The sequence below is a fragment of the Bombina bombina genome, chromosome 1 (assembly GCF_027579735.1).
Source record: "Bombina bombina isolate aBomBom1 chromosome 1, aBomBom1.pri, whole genome shotgun sequence".
NCBI lineage: Eukaryota > Metazoa > Chordata > Amphibia > Anura > Bombinatoridae > Bombina > Bombina bombina.
The window spans coordinates 1,424,804,002-1,424,826,087 of NC_069499.1; the positions used below are offsets into that span (position 1 = coordinate 1,424,804,002).

Genomic DNA, 22,086 nt, shown 5'->3' on the forward strand with positions numbered 1-22,086 from the left:
TATTTGGGCAAAGACCTCTGGATGAAGTTCCCACTCCCCCGGATGAAAAGTCTGACGACTTAAGAAATCCGCCTCCCAGTTCTCCACTCCCGGGATGTGGATTGCAGACAGGTGGCAAGAGTGAGACTCTGCCCAGCGAATTATCTTCGATACTTCCATCATTGCTAGGGAGCTTCTTGTCCCTCCCTGATGGTTGATATAAGCTACAGTCGTGATGTTGTCCGACTGGAACCTGATGAACCCCCGAGTTGTTAACTGGGGCCAAGCCAGAAGAGCATTGAGGACTGCTCTCAATTCCAGAATGTTTATTGGAAGAAAACTCTCCTCCTGATTCCATAGTCCTTGAGCCTTCAGAGAATTCCAGACAGCGCCCCAACCTAGTAGGCTGGCGTCTGTTGTTACAATTGACCAGTCTGGCCTGCTGAATGGCATTCCCCTGGACAGATGTGGCCGATAAAGCCACCATAGAAGAGAATTTCTGGTCTCTTGATTCAGATTTAGAGTGTTGAATGGAATGAAGGACACGGCATGCATTTTGAAGTTTTGTTAACCTGTCCTCTGTCAGGTAAATTTTCATTTCTACAGAATCTATCAGAGTCCCCAGGAAGGGAACTCTTGTGAGTGGAAAGAGAGAACTTTTCTCTTCGTTCACTTTCCATCCATGCGACCTTAGAAATGCCAGTACTATCTCTGTATGAGATTTGGCAGTTTGAAAGCTTGAAGCTTGTATCAGTATGTCGTCTAAGTACGGAGCTACTGAAATTCCTCGCGGTTTTAGTACCGCCAGAAGAGTGCCCAGAACCTTTGTGAAGATTCTTGGAGCCGTAGCCAGTCCGAATGGAAGAGCTACAAACTGGTAATGCCTGTCTAAAAAGGCAAACCTTAGATACCGGTAATGACTTCTGTGAATCGGTATGTGAAGGTAAGCATCCTTTAAATCCACTGTGGTCATGTACTGACCCTCTTGGATCATGGGCAAAAATTGTTCGAATAGTTTCCATCTTGAACGATGGAACTCTTAGGAATTTGTTTAGGATCTTTAAATCCAAGATTGGCCTGAAGGTTCCCTCTTTTTTGGGAACTACAAACAGATTTGAGTAAAACCCTTGTCCTTGTTCCAACCGCGGAACTGGATGGATCACTCCCATTAATAAAAGATCTTGTACGCAGCGTAGAAACGCTTCCTTCTTTGTTAGGTTTGTTGACAACCTTGACAGATGAAATCTCCCTCTTGGGGGAGAGGATTTGAAGTCCAGAAGGTATCCCTGAGATATGATCTCTAACGCCCAGGGATCCTGAACATCTCTTGCCCAAGCCTGGGCGAAGAGGGAAAGTCTGCCCCCCACTAGATCCGGTCCCGGATCGGGGGCCCTCAATTCATGCTGTCTTAGGGGCAGCAGCAGGTTTTCTGGCCTGTTTGCCCCTGTTCCAGGACTGGTTAGGTTTCCAGCCTTGTCTGTAGCGAGCAACAGCTCCTTCCTGTTTTGGTGCAGAGGAAGTTGATGCTGCTCCTGCTTTGAAATTACGAAAGGAACGAAAATTGGACTGTCTAGCCTTGGCTTTGGCCTTGTCCTGAGGCAGGGCATGACCTTTACCTCCTGTAATGTCAGCAATAATCTCTTTCAAGCCGGGCCCGAATAAGGTCTGCCCTTTGAAAGGAATATTAAGCAATTTAGATTTAGACGTAACATCAGCTGACCAGGATTTCAGCCACAGAGCTCTGCGTGTCTGAATGGCGAATCCTGAATTTTTAGCCGCAAGTTTAGTTAAATGTACTACGGCATCTGAAATAAATGAATTAGCTAACTTAAGGAATTTAAGTTTGTGTGTGATGTCATCTAGTGTGGATGATTGAAGTGTCTCTTCCAGAGACTCAAACCAAAATGCTGCTGCAGCCGTGACAGGCGCAATACATGCAAGAGGTTGCAATATAAATCCTTGTTGAACAAACATTTTCTTAAGGTAACCCTCTAATTTTTTATCCATTGGATCTGAAAAAGCACAGCTATCCTCCACTGGGATAGTGGTACGCTTAGCTAAAGTAGAAACTGCTCCCTCCACCTTAGGGATCATTTGCCATAAATCCCGTGTGGCGGCGTCTATTGGAAACATTTTTCTAAATATAGGAGGGGGTGAGAAAGGCACACCGGGTCTATCCCACTCCTTAGTAACAATGTCAGTAAGTCTCTTAGGTATAGGAAAAACGTCAGTACTCGTCGGTACCGCAAAATATTTATCCAACCTACACATTTTTTCTGGGATTGCAACTGTGTTACAATCATTCAGAGCCGCTAATACCTCCCCTAGTAACACACGGAGGTTCTCAAGCTTAAATTTAAAATTTGAAATGTCTGAGTCCAGTTTATTTGGATCAGAACCGTCACCCACAGAATGAAGCTCTCCGTCTTCACGTTCTGCAAACTGTGACGCAGTATCAGACATGGCCCTTGCATTATCAGCGCACTCTGTTCTCACCCCAGAGTGATCACGTTTACCTCTTAGTTCTGGTAGTTTAGCCAAAACTTCAGTCATAACAGTAGCCATATCTTGTAATGTGATTTGTAATGGCCGCCCAGATGTACTCGGCGCTACAATATCACGCACCTCCTGAGCGGGAGATGCAGGTACTGACACGTGAGGCGAGTTAGCCGGCATAACTCTCCCCTCGTTGTTTGGTGAAATATGTTCAATTTGTACAGATTGACTGTTTTTTAAAGTAGCATCAATACATTTAGTACATAAATTTCTATTGGGCTCCACTTTGGCATTAACACATATAGCACAGAGATATTCCTCTGAATCAGACATGTTTAACACACTAGCAAATAAACAGCAACTTGGAAATACTTTACAAAGTAATTTACAAATAATATGAAAACGAACTGTGCCTTTAAGAAGCACAGAAAAATATTATAACAGTTAAAATAATTAAGTTATAGCATCAATCTTTGTCAGAATATACAGTTTTAGCAAAGGATTGTTCCCCTCAGCAAATGATAACTAACCCAGGCAGCAGAAAAAAATACACAAATAAACGTTTTTTTTTTTTTTTTGTTTTTTTTTATCACAGTCAATACAATCAGCACAGCTGTGCTGTAATGATTACTTCCCTCAAAAAAGGCTTTGGAGATCCCTGAACTCTGTAGAGATGAACCGGATCATGCAGGAAGAAAATGAATCTCTGACTGAGTTTTTTCTGATGCATAGTGAAAGCACCAAAATGGCCCCTCCCCCACACACATAACAGTGAGAGGGATCAGTGAACTGCTCTAATTTAAATCAAAACTATTGCCAAGTGGAAAAATAGTGCCCAAAACATTTTTTCACCCAGTACCTCAGAGAAAAAAACGTTTTTACATGCCAGCAAAAAAACGTTTTACCTCAATAATTAATTGTCATTTAAAACCTATTGCAAGTCCCTGCAAATTAGGTTAAGTCTATGTATACAGTCTAAAAACCAGAGAAGTATAAAATATACATACATGACAGCCTGATATCAGCTACATCTACTGCATTCAAGGCTGGGTTTACATTATAACGGTATGGCAGGATTTTCTCATCAATTCCATGTCAGAAAATAATAAACTGCTACATACCTCTTTGCAGATTAATCTGCCTGCTGTCCCCTGATCTGAAGTTTGCCTCTCCTCAGATGGCCGAGAAACAGCAATATGATCTTAACTACTCCGGCTAAAATCATAGAAAAAAACTCAGGTAGATTCTTCTTCAAATTCTACCAGAGAAGGAATAACACACTCCGGTGCTATTATAAAACAACAAACTTTTGATTGAAGATATAAAAACTAAATATATCACCATAGTCCTCTCACACATCCTATCTAGTCGTTGGGTGCAAGAGAATGACTGGAGGTGACGTAGAGGGGAGGAGCTATATAGCAACTCTGCTGGGTGAATCCTCTTGCACTTCCTGTAGGGGAGCAGTTAATATCCCACAAGTAATGATGACCCGTGGACTGATCACACTTAACAGAAGAAATATCTTCCTTTTTACATAGAGATGCTACTACTATTTGCCTGAGCTTTGTATAAATAAATAAATAACAAACTGCATAACAAACTAATACATTGATACATAAAGTTCCAAAGACAGTTTACAAGGTTTTAAAAATGAATCTACATATTTGTGACAGCATTTAGAATATTAAACCAATGAGTTTGCTTCCGATAGATAGAACTAGCTCTGAGCTCCACAGCACACAAAAAAGGTTGGAATGCTGCACAAAGTTTTCAGTATTTTCTTGTAGCCAAGAGGTTTAAAGGACCATTATAGTAAAGAGATGAAATGCTCTCATTTGTTATGGTATACAGTTTTATCACTATCAACCTGACCCGGCAAACAAACGGGTTAAACACATAGTTTAACCATTATACCATAGTTGGCCATTATAGCTCTGTTTGGCAAGATACTAGGTTATTTAGTTGAGATGGATTGCATTTGGATGTTAAAGGAACAGAATATCTGGGAGAAGAGTTCAAATGCTTTATTAGAAATCATTTAAACCAATGAAGGGGGGTAGCATTAATATATCCACCTGCCCCCCACAGCATGCCAAAACTGTTAGTCCAATTAACAATTTTAGAAATCCTAGTAGAAAAATTATTTGTGCCATGAGCACAAATGCCTGCAGCTTAGGAAATACATTACCAGAACTCATTTCAATAATGACTAGGGACAACTTGGAATCGGATTTAGTAGCTATAACAGAAACATGGTACAATGACTGGGACATAGTCATACCTGGATACAGGTTATTTAAAAAGAACAGAGTAGGAAAGAAATGTGGAGGAGTTGCTCTGTATGTAAATGTAAATATAAAGGTTACTGAAATTGTAAGAACAAATGATGAGGTGGAAAGTATTTGGGTGACTTTGGAAATTGGAGATAAAAATGTGTTTAGAATAGGGGTTGTATATAGGCCTCCATTGCAGGATGAAAAACTGAACAATCTGTTATTAGAAGAAATAACCAAAATGACCATAAAGGGTAAGGTTATAGTAATGGGGGGCTTTAATTTGCCAGATATAGACTGGAAGATTCCTTCTGCTAGATCAGCTAGAAACAGGTATTTTCTTGAATCTCTGCTAGGGGAATCACTTGAGCAATAAGTTCAGGAACCAACTCATAAGGAAGCTATATTATATACTTACAAACAGTGATACAGTTTCAGATGTGTCTGTAGGTGAGAACTTAGGATCCAGTGATCATCAATCTGTTTGGTTTAGTATTCATGTGCAGGAACTGTCCACCCAGACTAAAACAAACGTTTTAGACTTTAGGAAGGCAGATTTTTCCTTAATGGGAGAATACCTAAAAAAACTATTTAAAAGGGAAAACTCTTAATAATGGGGTTCAAGAACAGTGGGAATTTGTGAAGGGTGCCATTTTAGATGCAACCGCACACTGTATTAGACATGTCTGTAAAAGTAAAAGATAGCGGAAACCTATTTGGTTTTCCAAAGAAGTAACACATGCTGTAAAGACAACAAAGATAGCTTATAGAAATTACAGACACACACAATCAGATGATGATATGAAAATATGGACACTCCAACAAAAAAGACTAAGCAGTTAATTAGGAGGGTTAAAGCTCATGCAGAAGAGAAGATAGCACGGTCAGTAAAACATGGGGACAAAACATTCTTTGGCCTAGATTTGGAGTTCGGCGGTAGCCGTCAAAACCAGCGTTAGAGGCTCCTAACGCTGGTTTTGGCCGCCCGCTGGTATTTGGAGTCAGTGATTAAAGGGTTTAACGCTCACTTTACAGCCGCGACTTTTCCATACCGCAGATCCCCCTACGCCATTTGCGTAGCCTATATTTTCAATGGGATCTTTCTAACGCTGGTATTTAGAGTCGTTTCTGAAGTGAGCGTTAGAGCTCTAACGACAAGATTCCAGCCGCCTGAAAATAGCAGGAGTTAAGAGCTTTCTGGCTAACGCCGGTTCATAAAGCTCTTAACTACTGTACCCTAAAGTACACTAACACCCATAAACTACCTATGTACCCCTAAACCGAGGTCCCCCCACACCGCCGCCACTCGATTAAAATTTTTAACCCCTAATCTGCCGACCGCCACCTACGTTATATTTATGTACCCCTAATCTGCTGCCCCTAACCCCGCCGACCCCTGTATTACATTTATTAAACCCTAACTTGCCCCCCACAACGTCGCCGCCAGCTACTTAAAATAATTAACCCCTAATCTTCCGACCGCAAATCGCCGCCACCTACGTTATCCCTATGTACCCCTAATCTGCTGCCCCTAACATCGCCGACCCCTATATTATATTTATTAACCCCTAATCTGCCCCCCTCAACGTCGCCGACACCTGCCTACACTTATTAACCCCTAATCTGCCGAGCGGACCTGAGCGCTACTATAATAAATGTATTAACCCCTAATCCGCCTCACTAACCCTATCATAAATAGTATTAACCCCTAATCTGCCCTCCCTAACATCGCCGACACCTAACTTCAATTATTAACCCCTAATCTGCCGACCGGAGCTCACCGCTATTCTAATAAATGTATTAACCCCTAAAGCTAAGTCTAACCCTAACACTAACACCCCCCTAAGTTAAATATAATTTTTATCTAACGAAATAAATTAACTCTTATTAAATAACTTATTCCTGTTTAAAGCTAAATACTTACCTGTAAAATAAATCCTAATATAGCTACAATATAAATTATAATTATATTATAGCTATTTTAGGATTAATATTTATTTTACAGGCAACTTTGTAATTATTTTAACCAGGTACAATAGCTATTAAATAGTTAAGAACTATTTAATAGTTACCTAGCTAAAATAATAACAAATTTACCTGTAAAATAAATCCTAACCTAAGTTATAATTAAACCTAACACTACCCTATCAATAAAATAATTAAATAAACTACCTACAATTACCTACAATTAACCTAACACTACACTATCAATAAATTAATTAAACACAATTCCTACAAATAAATACAATTAAATAAACTAGCTAAAGTACAAAAAATAAAAAAGAACTAAGTTACAGAAAATAAAAAAATATTTACAAACATAAGAAAAATATTACAACAATTTTAAACTAATTACACCTACTCTAAGCCCCCTAATAAAATAACAAAGCCCCCCAAAATAAAAAATTCCCTACCCTATTCTAAATTAAAAAAGTTACAAGCTCTTTTACCTTACCAGCCCTGAACAGGGCCCTTTGCGGGGCATGCCCCAAGAATTTCAGCTCTTTTGCCTGTAATAGAATAAATACAATACCCCCCCCAACATTACAACCCACCACCCACATACCCCTAATCTAACCCAAACCCCCCTTAAATAAACCTAACACTAAGCCCCTGAAAATCTTCCTACCTTGTCTTCACCATCCAGGTATCACCGATCCGTCCTGGCTCCAAGATCTTCATCCAACCCAAGCGGGGGTTGGCGATCCATAATCCGGTCCAGAAGAGGCTCCAAAGTCTTCCTCCTATACGGCAAGAAGAGGACATCAGGACCGGCAAACATCTTCTCCAAGCGGCATCTTCGATCTTCTTCCATCCGGAGCGAAGCGGCAGGATCCTGAAGACATCCAGCGCGGAACATCCATCCGGACCGACGACTGAACGACGAATGACTGTTCCTTTAAGGGACGTCATCCAAGATGGCGTCCCTCGAATTCCGATTGGCTGATAGGATTCTATCAGCCAATCGGAATTAAGGTAGGAATTTTCTGATTGGCTGATGGAATCAGCCAATCAGAATCAAGATCAATCCGATTGGCTGATCCAATCAGCCAATCAGATTGAGCTCGCATTCTATTGGCTGTTCCGATCAGACAATAGAATGCGAGCTCAATCTGATTGGCTGATTGGATCGGCCAATCGGATTGAACTAGATTCTGATTGGCTGATTCCATCAGCCAATCAGAAAATTCCTACCTTAATTCCGATTGGCTGATAGAATCCTATCAGCCAATCAGAATTCGAGGGACGCCATCTTGGATGACGTCCCTTAAAGGAACAGTCATTCGTCGTTCAGTCGTCGGTCCGGATGGATGTTCCGCGCTGGATGTCTTCAGGATCCTGCCGCTTCGCTCCGGATGGAAGAAGATCGAAGATGCCGCTTGGAGAAGATGTTTGCCGGTCCGGATGTCCTCTTCTTGCCGGATAGGAGGAAGACTTTGGAGCCTCTTCTGGACCGGATTATGGATCGCCAACCCCCGCTTGGGTTGGATGAAGATCTTGGAGCCAGGACGGATCGGTGATACCTGGATGGTGAAGACAAGGTAGGAAGATCTTCAGGGGCTTAGTGTTAGGTTTATTTAAGGGGGGTTTGGGTTAGATTAGGGGTATGTGGGTGGTGGGTTGTAATGTTGGGGGGGGTATTGTATTTATTCTTTTACAGGCAAAAGAGCTGAAATTCTTGGGGCATGCCCCGCAAAGGGCCCTGTTCAGGGCTGGTAAGGTAAAAGAGCTTGTAACTTTTTTAATTTAGAATAGGGTAGGGAATTTTTTATTTTGGGGGGCTTTGTTATTTTATTAGGGGGCTTAGAGTAGGTGTAATTAGTTTAAAATTGTTGTAATATTTTTCTTATGTTTGTAAATATTTTTTTATTTTCTGTAACTTAGTTCTTTTTTATTTTTTGTACTTTAGCTAGTTTATTTAATTGTATTTATTTGTAGGAATTGTGTTTAATTAATTTATTGATAGTGTAGTGTTAGGTTAATTGTAGGTAATTGTAGGTAGTTTATTTAATTATTTTATTGATAGGGTAGTGTTAGGTTTAATTATAACTTAGGTTAGGATTTATTTTACAGGTAAATTTGTTATTATTTTAACTAGGTAACTATTAAATAGTTCTTAACTATTTAATAGCTATTGTACCTGGTTAAAATAAATACAAAGTTACCTGTAAAATAAATATTAATCCTAAAATAGCTATAATATAATTATAATTTATATTGTAGCTATATTAGGATTTATTTTACAGGTAAGTATTTAGCTTTAAATAGAAATAAGTTATTTAATAAGAGTTAATTTATTTCGTTAGATAAATATTATATTTAACTTAGGGGGGTGTTAGTGTTAGGGTTAGACTTAGCTTTAGGGGTTAATACATTTATTAGAATAGCGGTGAGCTCCGATCGGAAGATTAGGGGTTAATAATTGAAGTTAGGTGTCGGCGATGTTAGGGAGGGCAGATTAGGGGTTAATACTATTTATGATAGGGTTAGTGAGGCGGATTAGGGGTTAATAACTTTATTATAGTAGCGCTCAGGTCCGCTCGGCAGATTAGGGGTTAATAAGTGTAGGCAGGTGTCGGCGACGTTGTGGGGGGCAGGTTAGGGGTTAATAAATATAATATAGGGGTCGGCGGTGTTAGGGGTAGCAGATTAGGGGTACATAGGGATAACGTAGGTGGCGGCGGTTTACGGAGCGGCAGATTAGGGGTTTAAAAAAATATGCAGGGGTCAGCGATAGCGGGGGCGGCAGATTAGGGGTTAATAAGTGTAAGGCTAGGGGTGTTTAGACTCGGGGTACATGTTAGAGTGTTAGGTGCAGACGTAGGAAGTGTTTCCCCATAGGAAACAATGGGGCTGCGTTAGGAGCTGAACGCTGCTTTTTTGCAGGTGTTAGTTTTTTTTTCAGCTCAAACAGCCCCATTGTTTCCTATGGGGGAATCGTGCACGAGCACGTTTTTGAGGCCGGCCGCGTCCGTAAGCAACTCTGGTATCGAGAGTTGTATTTGCGGTAAAAATGCTCTACGCTCCTTTTTTGGAGCCTAACGCAGCATTTGTTTGAACTCTCGATACCAGAGTTAATTTTATGGTGCGGCCAGAAAAAAGCCCGCGGAGCGTTAACAGCCCTTTTACCGCCGAACTCCAAATCTAGGCCATAAGATATATCAGTGAAAAGAAGAAAAATAAGGTAGGAATAGTAAAATTGAAAACAGTTGATGGTAGAATAATAGAAGGAGATAAGCAAATTTCAGACTGTCTCAATGATTACTTCTGTTCTGTTTTCACAAAAGATTGTGAAGATACAATGTCTACATTAAGGAATGCTATGAAAAATAGAAACAAGCTTAAGACTAATCTTTTTACAGAGGATGAGGTTTTGTTAGCATTATCAAAAATAAATGTTAAAAAGGCAGTGGGTCCTGATAATATTCATCCAAGGGTTTTAAAAGAACTTTGATCAATGCTAACTGTCCCATTAACTGATCTGTTTAATCAGTCACTATTAACAGGAGCTGTCTCAGATGATTGGAGAATAGCAAATGTAATACCTCTTCATAAAAAGGGCAGTAGAAAAGAATCTGGTAAATACAGGCCAGTTAGTTTAACTTCAGTAGTTTGGAAATTAATGGAAAGCCTCTTAAAAGAATTATGACTTACATAAAGACAAACAATTTAGAGGACCAAAACCAGAATGGTTTTACTTCAGGGAGATCGTGTCAGACTAATCTTATTGACTTCTTTGATTATGTAACAAAATTATTAGACAAGGGTGGAGCAGTTGATGTAGCATATCTAGATTTCAGCAAAGCATTTGACACTGTCCCACAAAATAAACTAATTCACAAACTGTATCTCCTTGTCTATACTAAAAAATTGTGAACTGGGTGGAATGCTGGCTTAAAGGGACAGTTCACCCAAAAATTTTCTCCCCTTTAAATTGTTCCCAATGATTCATTTTACCTGCTGTAGTGTTTTAGATTGTTTACAAGTAGCTCCTTTACCCCTATTTTGGCATTTGAAATAGCTGATTTAGACTGTGGTATCCCAACCTATACTGAAAGTTTCTATACTGGAGTATATTCTATTGAATAGCCTAAGTAAACACAGCCAGCAGAAGAGATTGCACTCTCAGTGGGGGGCATGATAGTTAAGTAATACAATTATAATTTTCCCTTGTTCTCTCTAAGTATTGAGCTTTGGTTTTCTAGACAAATATAAGATAAGGAAGCAAGTGTGTGTACATAAAAGTGATAACATAATGAGATCTGATATTACCTGAAGCTCAACCCACATACCTCCCAACATTTCAAAATTCAAAAGAGGGACACCCCCCCCCCCCCTGGGGTTGGCAAGCACATTAGATGGCAGTCTGCCACTGTTCGTTACCCTGGTATAAGCACTGCTCATTGTATAAAACTGAAGGCATGCTAGTATTATCACCAGGGGTTAGACATCATCACTACCAGAGGTAGGTTAGAGAGGTCACCATTACCCTTGGTCAGAGTGTATACAGCCTTCTTACTCCTGCTTAACCCACACACCATTCCTTTTCCACAGGGAATCTAACAGGTATCTAACCCTGTGAGAGCAAAGCCAGCTGCTTCTGAATATGGGCCCAACAGAATTTAAAAAAAAAATAAAAAAAAAAATTTTTTAATGCCTGGGGCAAATCGGGACAGATGGCTAGCAACCTGGGACAGGGGGACAGACCCCTAAAATCGAGACTGTCCCGCGAAAATCGGGACAGTTGGGGGGTATGAACCCATTGTAAAACCAGCTGATTCGTATACACAAATAAACCAAAAAATTCAATTTCTCAAAAATTTTATACTCTGCAACTGGTATAACAAGTCACTGAAAATAAATTAATATAAAAACAATATTACAGTGTACTGTCCCTTTAAGGACAGAAAACAAAGTGTCTTAGTAAAATGGAGTTCATTTAGCTGTTACTAGTGGTGTTCATCACGGGTCAGTTCTGGGGCCTGTTTTGTTTAACATATTTATCTGTGATATCAGCAAAGGGCTACAGGGGAAAGTATGTTTGCAGATGATACAAAAATTTGTAACAGAGTGGATGTTCCAGGGAGGTAGACAAAATGAGAAATGATATACTACAATTGGAGGATTGGACAAACAACTGGGATCTAAAGTTTAACACAGCAAAGTATAAAATAATGAATTTAGGGAAGGAAAATGCAAATGTTAATTACAGACTCAATGACACTTTACTGACTGTTACAGATGAGGAACAGGACTTGGGAATTATTATTTCAGATTATTTAAAACTTAGTAATGCAGCGAGAAAGGCTAGCAGAATGCTTGGATGTATTGGTAGAGGTATTTGCAGCAGAAATAGTATGGTTCTTATGCCACTTTATAGATCATTAGTTAGGCCTCATCTTGAGTATTGTGTGCAGTTCTGGAGGCCATATCTTCAGAAGAATATTAACAAACTTGAATCTGTGCAAAGGAGGGCTACCAAAATGGTACATGGTTTAAAAAATAAAACTTACCAGGATAGGCTCAATGACCTAAATATGTATAGCTTAGAAGAGAGAAGGGAAAGAGATGATATGATAGCAACTTTCAAGTACGTTAACGGGCCAGTAAACCTATAAAATAATGTTATATAATTTTGCACATAGTGCAGAATTATATAACATTATATTAGCGCTAGCTTTATGCAATCTAATATTGCCTGTGAATTTTTATTAAAAAAGACACCCAGTGCAACTCGCTCCTGCTCTGTCTGACAGCGGGAGCGAGCTGAACTGAGTATAATGGTGCGATCGGGCCAGGCTGCTGCTAGACAGCTGGCCAGATGCGCTCTGTGATAAAAACAGACCCGCTCACAAGAGCACAGAGAGCGGGTCTGAAAAACAGTCTTTTTTAATAAAAATTCACAGGCAATATTAGATTGCATAAAGCTAGCGCTAATATAATGTTATATAATTCTGCACTATGGGGCCTATCTATCAAGCTCCGAACGAAGCTTGACGGCCCGTCAAGACCGCTGCTCCATAACCCTGTCCGCCTGCTCTGAGCAGACGGACAGGAATCACCGGAATTTAACCCGATCGGGTACGATCGGGTTGATTGACACCTCCCTGCTGGCGGCCCATTGGCCGTGAGTCTGCAGGGGGTGGCATTGCATCATCAGCTCTTGTGAGCTGCTGGTGCAATGCTGAATATGGAGAGCGTATTGCTCTCCGCATTCAGCGATGTTTTGCGGACCAGATCCTCACTGTCGGATCAGGTCTGCAAGACATTTGTTAAATAGGCCTCTATGTGCAGAATTATATAACATTATTTTATAGGTTTACTGGCCCTTTAAAGGGCTTAGTAAAACTGAGGCAGTGGGTATTTTACATAAAATGGAAAATTAAAGAATAAGGGGTCATGATCTCAAGCTAAAGGGTAGTAGATTCAGGAGTAATTTGAGGAAGCACTTCTTTACAGAAAGAGTGATTGATTTATGGAATAAACTTCCTCAAGAGGTAGTAATGACAAACACTGTGGGGAACTTTTAAAATGCCTGGGACAAGCATAGGGCTATCCTACCAACTAGATAAGTTTATACTGTTAGGTAATATCAGGCAGACTTGCTGGGCCTATGGCTCTTATCTGCCGTCAATATCTATGTTTCAAGTAAAAGTATTACTCTGGAGCCACAAAGAACTACTGGTCCCTAACAGGAACTGCCAATTAGCAGCACAGCTGGGTCGCGTGACTAGCACTGCTAATTGGGTCAGCTGCAGTTTCCAAATGAAAACATGTAATTTTTTTCACTATAATGACTCTATAAACGTGGTTACCAATAGTCCCTAATATGCAGTGTATGTACTGGTAAAAGGACATGAAACACAAAATTTTTCTTCTTTAAACAACTTTCCAATTGACTTCAATTATCTAATGTGCTTTATTCTCTTGGTATCATTATCTGAAAAGTTTAACTAGGTTGTCTCAGAAGCAGCAATGCATTACTGGGAGTGAGCTGCTGATTGGTGGCTGTACAACAATTCCTCTTTTAATTGGTTCATCATATGTGTTCAGCTTGCTCCCAGTAGCGCATTGATCATCATTCAACAAAGGATATCAAGAGAATGAAGCAAATGTTATAATAGAAGTAAATTGGAAATCACATACTCGGAATCATGAAAGAAAAATGTTGGGTTTCATGTCCCTTTAAGGTTCAGATCAAGGTCTCTGTCTTGCTGTTTGCTGAGTAGCACCCCTTCAGTAATAACTGTACAGGCCTGGGATTAACATAGAACCCCTTCCTGTTGCTGGTGAAGCTCTACCTTATACTACATAATTATTTCCTATAAACCTTAAACCATCTGGATTGTAATTGACAACTGGCATTGTGCTGCCTGATGCTACAGGTATCCAATTTCAATACACCCCATAAAATCAAAGCAGTAAAACAATCACATCTTAATCACAAAATAAACCATCACAATTTAAAAACCCTACATAGAAAAACAGGCACTGCCTCACCATTAACCCTTTCTTTTTAGTTTCTTAATTGCAAAGCTCTAACTCCCCCTACACATTTACTTCTATGGCTGTATCTATATCTATTGTTGTTTTGGTAGAATGCAAAAATGCATAGGGATTATCTGCTGGAGCATGCTAGAAGCTGTGAACTCAGTTGAATTACAATGCCTGTGTCTAAACACTGATAAGGGGGGTGGAGTTGGCTTCTCCAGGCAGCTTAACTATGTAATTAATTTTGCTTATTTTTGAAAATTATTTTTATATACTTACCAGCAATTTTTAAACAATTTTTCTATGCAAACTATTTTTAATTAATTAGCCCTTTTAAGATATGCACATATTTCAACCTGTTTTATGTCCCTTTAAATATAATATCATATGAATACAAGAACATGCGAGACAATACATGAAACTTGGACTAAAACATCCAGTCTACTTAGCTCTGTCCTGGAGGAACATGTTCAGTTAACCCCGATTCAAGCTCTGTTACATGAGCCTCTACCACAGTTTAACAAACAGATAAATACATTTATTAAAATCATTTGCACGGTCACTAGAACCTGTATTGCAAAATACTGGAAAACCTCAGCTCCTCCTTGGGAGGAAATATACAGTAGAATTTCCCTAACATACCGAATGTACTAATCTGCCTCACGGGTGATGGATACACAAGCACAGTTTGAGAAGGTCTGGTTCTATTGGACATTGAACAGGACATCAACCACCGAGATTTAGATATGTTTTTTAGACTAACAGAGGAGAGGAGACCTAATTATTGACCTGTGGAGGGAGGTGGGGGGGAGACTTTCGGTATTCTTTTTTATTTATTTCATTCTTTTTCTTATTGTTTTCTTTTTTTTTCTTTTTTTTTTGCCTAAACAGGTTATCAGGAGATCTAGAGAGATTTGAAAGAGAGCGGATTAGGTTTTCTTTTCTGTTCACTTTAGTTAGTTAATTTTATAGAGTTTATTTATGAGTTACTGTTATACTCATATTAAAATTGGTATACAAGAGATATCACATCTTGGAACCTCCCGGAATCCGGAAGAAGGTAGGGTTTAACACGATTTTAGAGATTAGTTGACATGAAGACACTGAACAATATTATAGTTCTTGATGACGAAGCAAGTTGAAGCTTTTACAAAAAAGAAAACTATAAGGAACTCATGTAACATAACATGCCTGTCTCAAGCATTATGCCTTGATTGTTAAGCTATCTGCAAATTGGCTGTTCCATTGATGTGTTAATACCTGCTGTATTTTGCATACCTTTAATAAAAAAAGATTTAAACATAAATATAATATCATGAATTCTGTATTAATTAAAAAACAGTGTCTTATTTTATTCCACTTAGAAGTAGAACAACAATGAAAATAATATTAATCATGAATGTAAATAAGTTGTAATTTGATGAATCTTTGTACAAAACATTATTTTTTTACCTGTTATAATAAGGGTTTGTTCTTTTATTGACAGATTACCATTATCTTCAAAAACATGAAACAGTGCATTGAACAGAAAGTCTACCAAGCAGAGGTTGGCAATTTGCCGGCAGCATTTGATGATGGATCAGTGAATGGGGATAGGAGAATTGGTGGCAGAAGTCTAACCATACATGAGAGGGAGGCTGGGAGCTACATAGAGATTGTGGCTTCTTATATTGGCACCACAATTCGGGTGCGCCAGCTGGCAAGGCAGCTGTCTTTCTCCCTGCGCATGGCAGAGGACATTTCACAAGCTTTCAGTGAAGAGCAGGATTTGCAGCTCTGTGTTGGGGGTTGCCCTGCCAGCCAGTGGATATCTAGGACTAGGCAGCACGCTCTGTCAACCCCAATCAGCACTGAAACAGCCAAGTCTCTGTGCAGAGAGAAGTTACCCATAGAGGATGTTTATTTTCAGTCTTGTGTATTTGACTTGATTATATCAGGAGATGCCAACTTCACCAGCTCAGCCTACTTTGCCTTGGAAGATGCTAAAGATTTTCACCCAGAACCTGAAACACTACACATCTTTAGCCAAACAGTGACACACCACCATGCCTGTGTTATATCACTACTGCTGCTATGTTTTACTGCTATCATATGGAATCTGTAGACATTAATCTGTGTTCCGTTGTGATGCCATGTTAACAAAAAGGGACGAAAATCAGCTTTTAATGCTTGGCATCAATGTGGCAGTACCACTAAGACTTCCAGAGACCAGTCTCTTAAAAATCTAAAAATGGTGCACCATTCTTCAACCAATGCAAATCTTTTGGATTTAGTCTTCCACTAAGGAATACTTAAAAAAAAAAAATCAAAAATGCAAAAATACATTAAACCCCAACAGCACAAGCAACTATATAAAATAGTTTTGCTTTGCCCCAAATATAGTCAACAGAACAAAAGAAAAGAAGACCTTACATACAGGCATTTAATATCTTTCCCATCACCCCCATGGTGCTATCTCCCCATCAATAAAAATTGTCAGTGCAGGCACTTTTGTCATTGCACATAAACATAGTAAAATTCCTTAAACTGAGTAGGGAAATAAAGTTACTGTGTCTGCACATGCCAGATGCACAGTCCCTTGTAAGTCCTGGGACAAGCATCAAAAATGGATGCTTAAAGTCCCTTTCCAATATGATGGGACTACTGAGGAAATTTTGAGGTAAAATATCTTCATTTTTTTACATAGAGATGTTAATGTGACATTTTCTAGTCAGCTTTTACATATGTACTGAATCACCTTCAATTGATTAAGCATTTTTAGTAACAACTCCCTTTAAAATGAATGGTGACACTGTAAATTGATTGACAATACCTAGAATCCATAGAGAGGGTTACAGTGCACTAACTCCTATTTAAAAAATGTATGGAATTCTAAATAAAGCAACTTTCATTAAAATCAGAAAATCAATAAACTATGTCAGAGGAAAAATAATCTCCTTAAATCTGCAAATATGTTGTTGGTAAGAAGAAGAACATCAAAATCTCTCACAAATGTTTTTGTTTGTCCAATAAGGAGCTGGAGGTAGCAAATGGATAGAGGAGCAAGAAGCTGTGTCCCACACATGCATTCCCATAGCAACATTATCTGTTTTCCTTACTTTTACAAAAAAGAAAAATATTTTTGCATAGTTCTTTTAAAAAAAAAAAACCTTGTGCTTTCATAGTAACTAGGAACCACGTGTTCCTTGGTGTACCTGAAATACAAAGCAATACAATACAAACAATGGCCACATGATGGCAGTACAGCTTTTGTAAAAAGCTATCTATTATTCTAAAAAGGCCAGTAGACCCATGAGATAAAACCTTGTTTTTAGTTAAAATATTTGGTGTACCAGTGCATTTTATTTATTTTTTTACCTAAAACTAAAATGATTTACATTATAGAAACACTCTCTTAGCACATTGCTCGCATATGGACAAACCTCATTGCAAAACAATACATTGCAGCCTTTTCAGGAAAATAAAAGGTTAAATTAAAGCACAGCTCTTAGAAGTAATGAACGTTTGTGTTTAAGAAATAAAATATGTTAACATCCAAAAGGGCCATGACTATAGCAGCTGATGGGGAATGGTGCAAATCATATCTGCTGCCAAGCAGCCTGTAAAAATAGTCAAATTGAATTTATTTTCAATTAAAAAACTATTGGGGAGAATGGCAGTATCTGTTATGTGATTGGATAATGTGATATGGCATTGATAGGGTTGTCAGCTGTCCTCAAAAAAATTCTGGATAATCTGTAGACAATTGGTCACAATGGTAGGTGGAGTCACAAAATGTCCCCAAAAGCCCACAGTCTTGAGCTCACCATATATATTTTTCACAACTGAGCAGTTATTTTACCCCATTGGCTGCCAGTAACATACACAATAATTTGACCTCTTTTGTTGCCAGTCATATATAGTAGTAATTTGACCCCCCCCCCCCCCTTGACTGCTACGCACTTCTTTTTGCCTTTAATGATACTGGACATTTAAAGGGATATGAAACCCAAAATTTGTTTTCCATTCAGATAGATCATGCAATTTTAAGCAACTTTCTATGTTATTCCTATTATCAATTTTTCTTTGTTCTCTTGGTATCTTTATTTGAAAAAGCAAGAATGTAAGCTTAGGAGCTTACCCATTTTTGTTTCAACAACTGCGTAGCACCTGCTAATTGGTGGCTAAATGTAGAAAAAAAATGGGTTTCATTTTCCTTTAAGTACGTTTGAGAATATTGAACTAGATAACCTGCTAAAATACTGGACTGTACGATTAAATACTGAAAACCTGTCAGCCCTAGCATTTGCCTAGCCAATGGTGAATAAGTGTATAAGCTGTGTTATATATATTACTGCAGCACTGGAAGTAAACCACTGTAGATAAGTATAGGTTGTTTTGACAAAAATATTTAATATATTAAATTAGAATGATTTATTGAAAGGTGTTATATTTTTTGTATTTTTATATGAATGTATATTGATTGACCTGTAGTCTTGTAAAGATTTGGTTTCATTGTTCCAGTGGCAGTAACATGTTCAGCAATTTTCTGATGGTATATTTGTTTTGTTTTTTGATTTTCTCATCCTTAGTCATTGTTGTGACAAAAAGTGACTGGCTTAAAATGTGTACAATCTTACACAGAAAGCACTGTGATCCCTTCATAAACCACTGTAAGATCCAGGCATAGGAATATCTGAGTGTAACATAGCACTTTTACAAGCAAGTGTAATTATATATTTATGTATCAATAATAAAATAAGATTTTTGGAGCTTTATTTATAAAATGCAACATGAACAAAAAACACTGATTTTATCTACTAGCATATTTTTTAGTTTAAACATTTCCAACTATTTTCTTTGTACTTCATCCTGTTTCTTATTTTCGCCTTTTGGTTTCTCTCTTCTCCCCTATTCTCTTTGACACACCTGCATTTCTCCTACTATATACTTGTTTAAAAGGACATTTAAACATTAAATAAAAATTGTAAGCATGATATTGAGGTTATTCCCCACCTCCCTCTTGGGGGTTGCAATCTACCTTTCAGTGCATTCCAGTGCCGATGTGTTTGCACGAGTAGTGCCTCTACACCTATACGTGTTTAACCCCTGCAAAAGGGTTAAACACATTGTAAAAGTACCACTTGGGACCCACAGAGCACTGCTGGTCCCAAGCCGAAACTGCCAATGACCCAATCAGCAGCATTAGTTGATGACGCAAGTCCAGCTGTGTAACTAGCTCTGCTGATTGGTTCAGCACTGATTTCCGCTCAGGACCAGCAGTGGTCAAGGGTCCTAAGGAGTATTAACATTATGTGTTTAACACCTTTGTGGGGGTCATTTCTATTTTAGAGGGACTTCGACTGTAGTGATCTCAAGCAGAGACTGAATTAGCATTAAGGGCAATGGTGGCGGCTGCATTATACAAACATCACTGTCATCACAACAGATAGAACCTCCAGAGTATAAAGTACAATACAAAAGCAGCAAAGTTAAACCATAAAAAAGGAAAGCTTATTAATCATTATTATTGTTTATTTATAATTTGGATCCATAGGGGAGAGCATCCAGACCAGAATCTTATCTTTTGGAAATCTTCTCCAGGTGTCCCGAATTTGGGTCTGAGAAATATGGTCCCCTTACTATAATATCCCTTTAACTTCAGCACTTAAAGAGATACTGCACTACTGCACTCTAAATTCCCCTTAAAATATTTAATTTAATTATTAAAAAAAAACATTAAAAACTTTGCATTGTACTTTTACTATTTATTTCACCTGGTTTAAAGGGCCATAATACCCAAATGTTTAAACACTTGAAAGTGCTGCAGCATAGCTGTAAAAAGCTGATTAGAAAATATCACCTGAACATCTCTGTAAAAAAGAAAGATATTTTACCTCAAAAGTTCCTCAGTAGCCACATCCTATTGTAAAGGACTTCTAAGCGGCATATTAGTGTGTCTGTCCCGGGACAACTGAAAGGATGAGCTTCGTGCACTCTCATATTATTTCACCAATCAGGTAACGGAAGCTTACAATGAAATCTCATGAGAGTGAAGTCAAATCTCATGAGATCACAGTAAGAGTTGATGACCTCAGCACTGCTGATGCTGATTGGCTGCTGTTCATTTCTTCATTTTTTTTAATTTTTTTACCTGCAGCTGGGAGCAGCTGAGTATAACTTTTTTTTTTTTTTTTTTTTTTTTTTTTTCAAACAAGCTTTATTAGTAGCATTTTGTCACCAATACAGTAGTAAGAAACGTTGTTGTACAATACAATTCTTTGAACAAAAGGAGGGATGGAACATACAAAAGCAAACAAACTCCATCAGCCCACTAGTGTCATAAGTCAATATATAAACAGAGAGTAGGGGCAGGAAAGAATTTCCACCCGACAAGTAGATTGGATGTTCTCAAACCAAAATAATGAATGTCTGTATTAGTCCTTAGATCAGAACATTTTGACAAAGCTTGGTAATTTTACATTTTTAATAGATTTAGAATATAAATCAGTTTCGTGATAGTCAAATCAGAAATGAACTTATAAAGAAAGTAATAAGCTCAGAAAGGATCAGGAAAGAAAGAAAAGAAGAAAGAATAAAAGAGGAAAGAGGAAAAAAAAAAAAAAAAAAGGGGAGGGGGAGTCATCCTGGGAAAAAGGGAGAGGGGAGTGTGTTTACTAATCAGTTTCACGGGGAGTAGTCATGTGTAAAGTGAGTGTTAACCAGCGTATTAATGTCCATTAGGGTGCTGTGCCTTTCCAAATGGCTAACATCGTCTCATGTGTTGCGGGTTTTTTAATTTTCATATAATGTAGTTTCTCCAAATTTAACAGGTCTTCCACCGCGGCTTGCCATTCATCGAGGGTTGGAACCCGTGAGGACTTCCACCCTCGAGGAATAAGCCTTTTGGCTCCAGTCAGCATAATCAGCATAAGTGCCCTAGTAGTGTCATCCCTGACCTTGGGCAGGCGTAGAAGTAGCAAAGTTTCAGGTGTGTTAGGAATAGAAATCTGTAGCCTACTTGACATGTCCCCGACCACAGCCTGCCAGTAGCCCTGTATTCTGGGGCATGCCCACCAGATGTGGAGAAGCGTGCCAGGGTAACCGCAGCCCCTCCAACATAGGGAGCTCGCTGTCGGAAAGAGTCTATGTAATTTTGCCGGGGTATAGTACCACCTAGTCAAAAATTTGAGGTGGATCTCCTGTACCACCGCCGAGACTGAGGATCGTTTAGTTAAAGTAAACGCCTTAAACCATTCATCCTCATCTATTGTATTGTTAAGGTCATTGCACCACATCGATGTATACGTGGGTAACTGCAATCCTGGTGGTAAAAGCAGGAGTTTATATACCTTAGAAATCAACCGCCTAGGCGGAGTGTGTTCCACACAGAGGGCCTCAAAAGGAGTAAGCTCTCTGTCAAAACCTCCCCTGCATTTATGGTATCTCAGATAGTGCGAGAGCTGATGATATCTGAGCCAGGATTGGAAGAGCTCTCCATGACGCTCAAATAACTCATTCATCGTTCGTAGTTTACCTGCATCTAATGCGAAGTGTAATATGCCATCGCGGAGGCTGTAACTAGAGCCTAGGCGAGATCCCAAGACATGGTATGGAAGCTCAGGGTTCTCTATGATTGGTGTCATCGGGGAGTAGGCCGATGAAATATGGGTGCTAGTGGCAATCACTCTATCCCATTCCTGAAAGGTTGTGATAGTTAAGTGGTATTTGTAAATCAATTTGGGGCGGCTCTGTGCGGGGATCCATGCCAAAGCGCCGACGTTAAGTCGTTTAAAGATTTGACCATCAAGTCTAACCCATTGTTTATGTGGTAAGTTTCGAGACCACTCAACTAGTCTTTGTA

At 38.9% G+C, this 22,086-nt stretch overlaps 1 protein-coding gene across 3 annotated transcripts in view; it reads left to right on the forward strand.

Moving 5' to 3' along the window:
• Positions 1-19,009, forward strand: part of HJV (hemojuvelin BMP co-receptor) — a 100,437-nt gene extending 81,428 nt beyond the window's left edge. For all 3 annotated transcript variants that reach the window (XM_053705423.1, XM_053705425.1, XM_053705428.1), the window contains exon 4: positions 15,730-19,009. In XM_053705423.1, coding sequence (XP_053561398.1) covers positions 15,730-16,347 — 618 coding nt within the window. In that variant the 3' untranslated portion in view covers positions 16,348-19,009. The remainder of the gene's footprint in view (positions 1-15,729) is intronic.
• Positions 19,010-22,086: the final 3,077 nt, after the last annotated feature.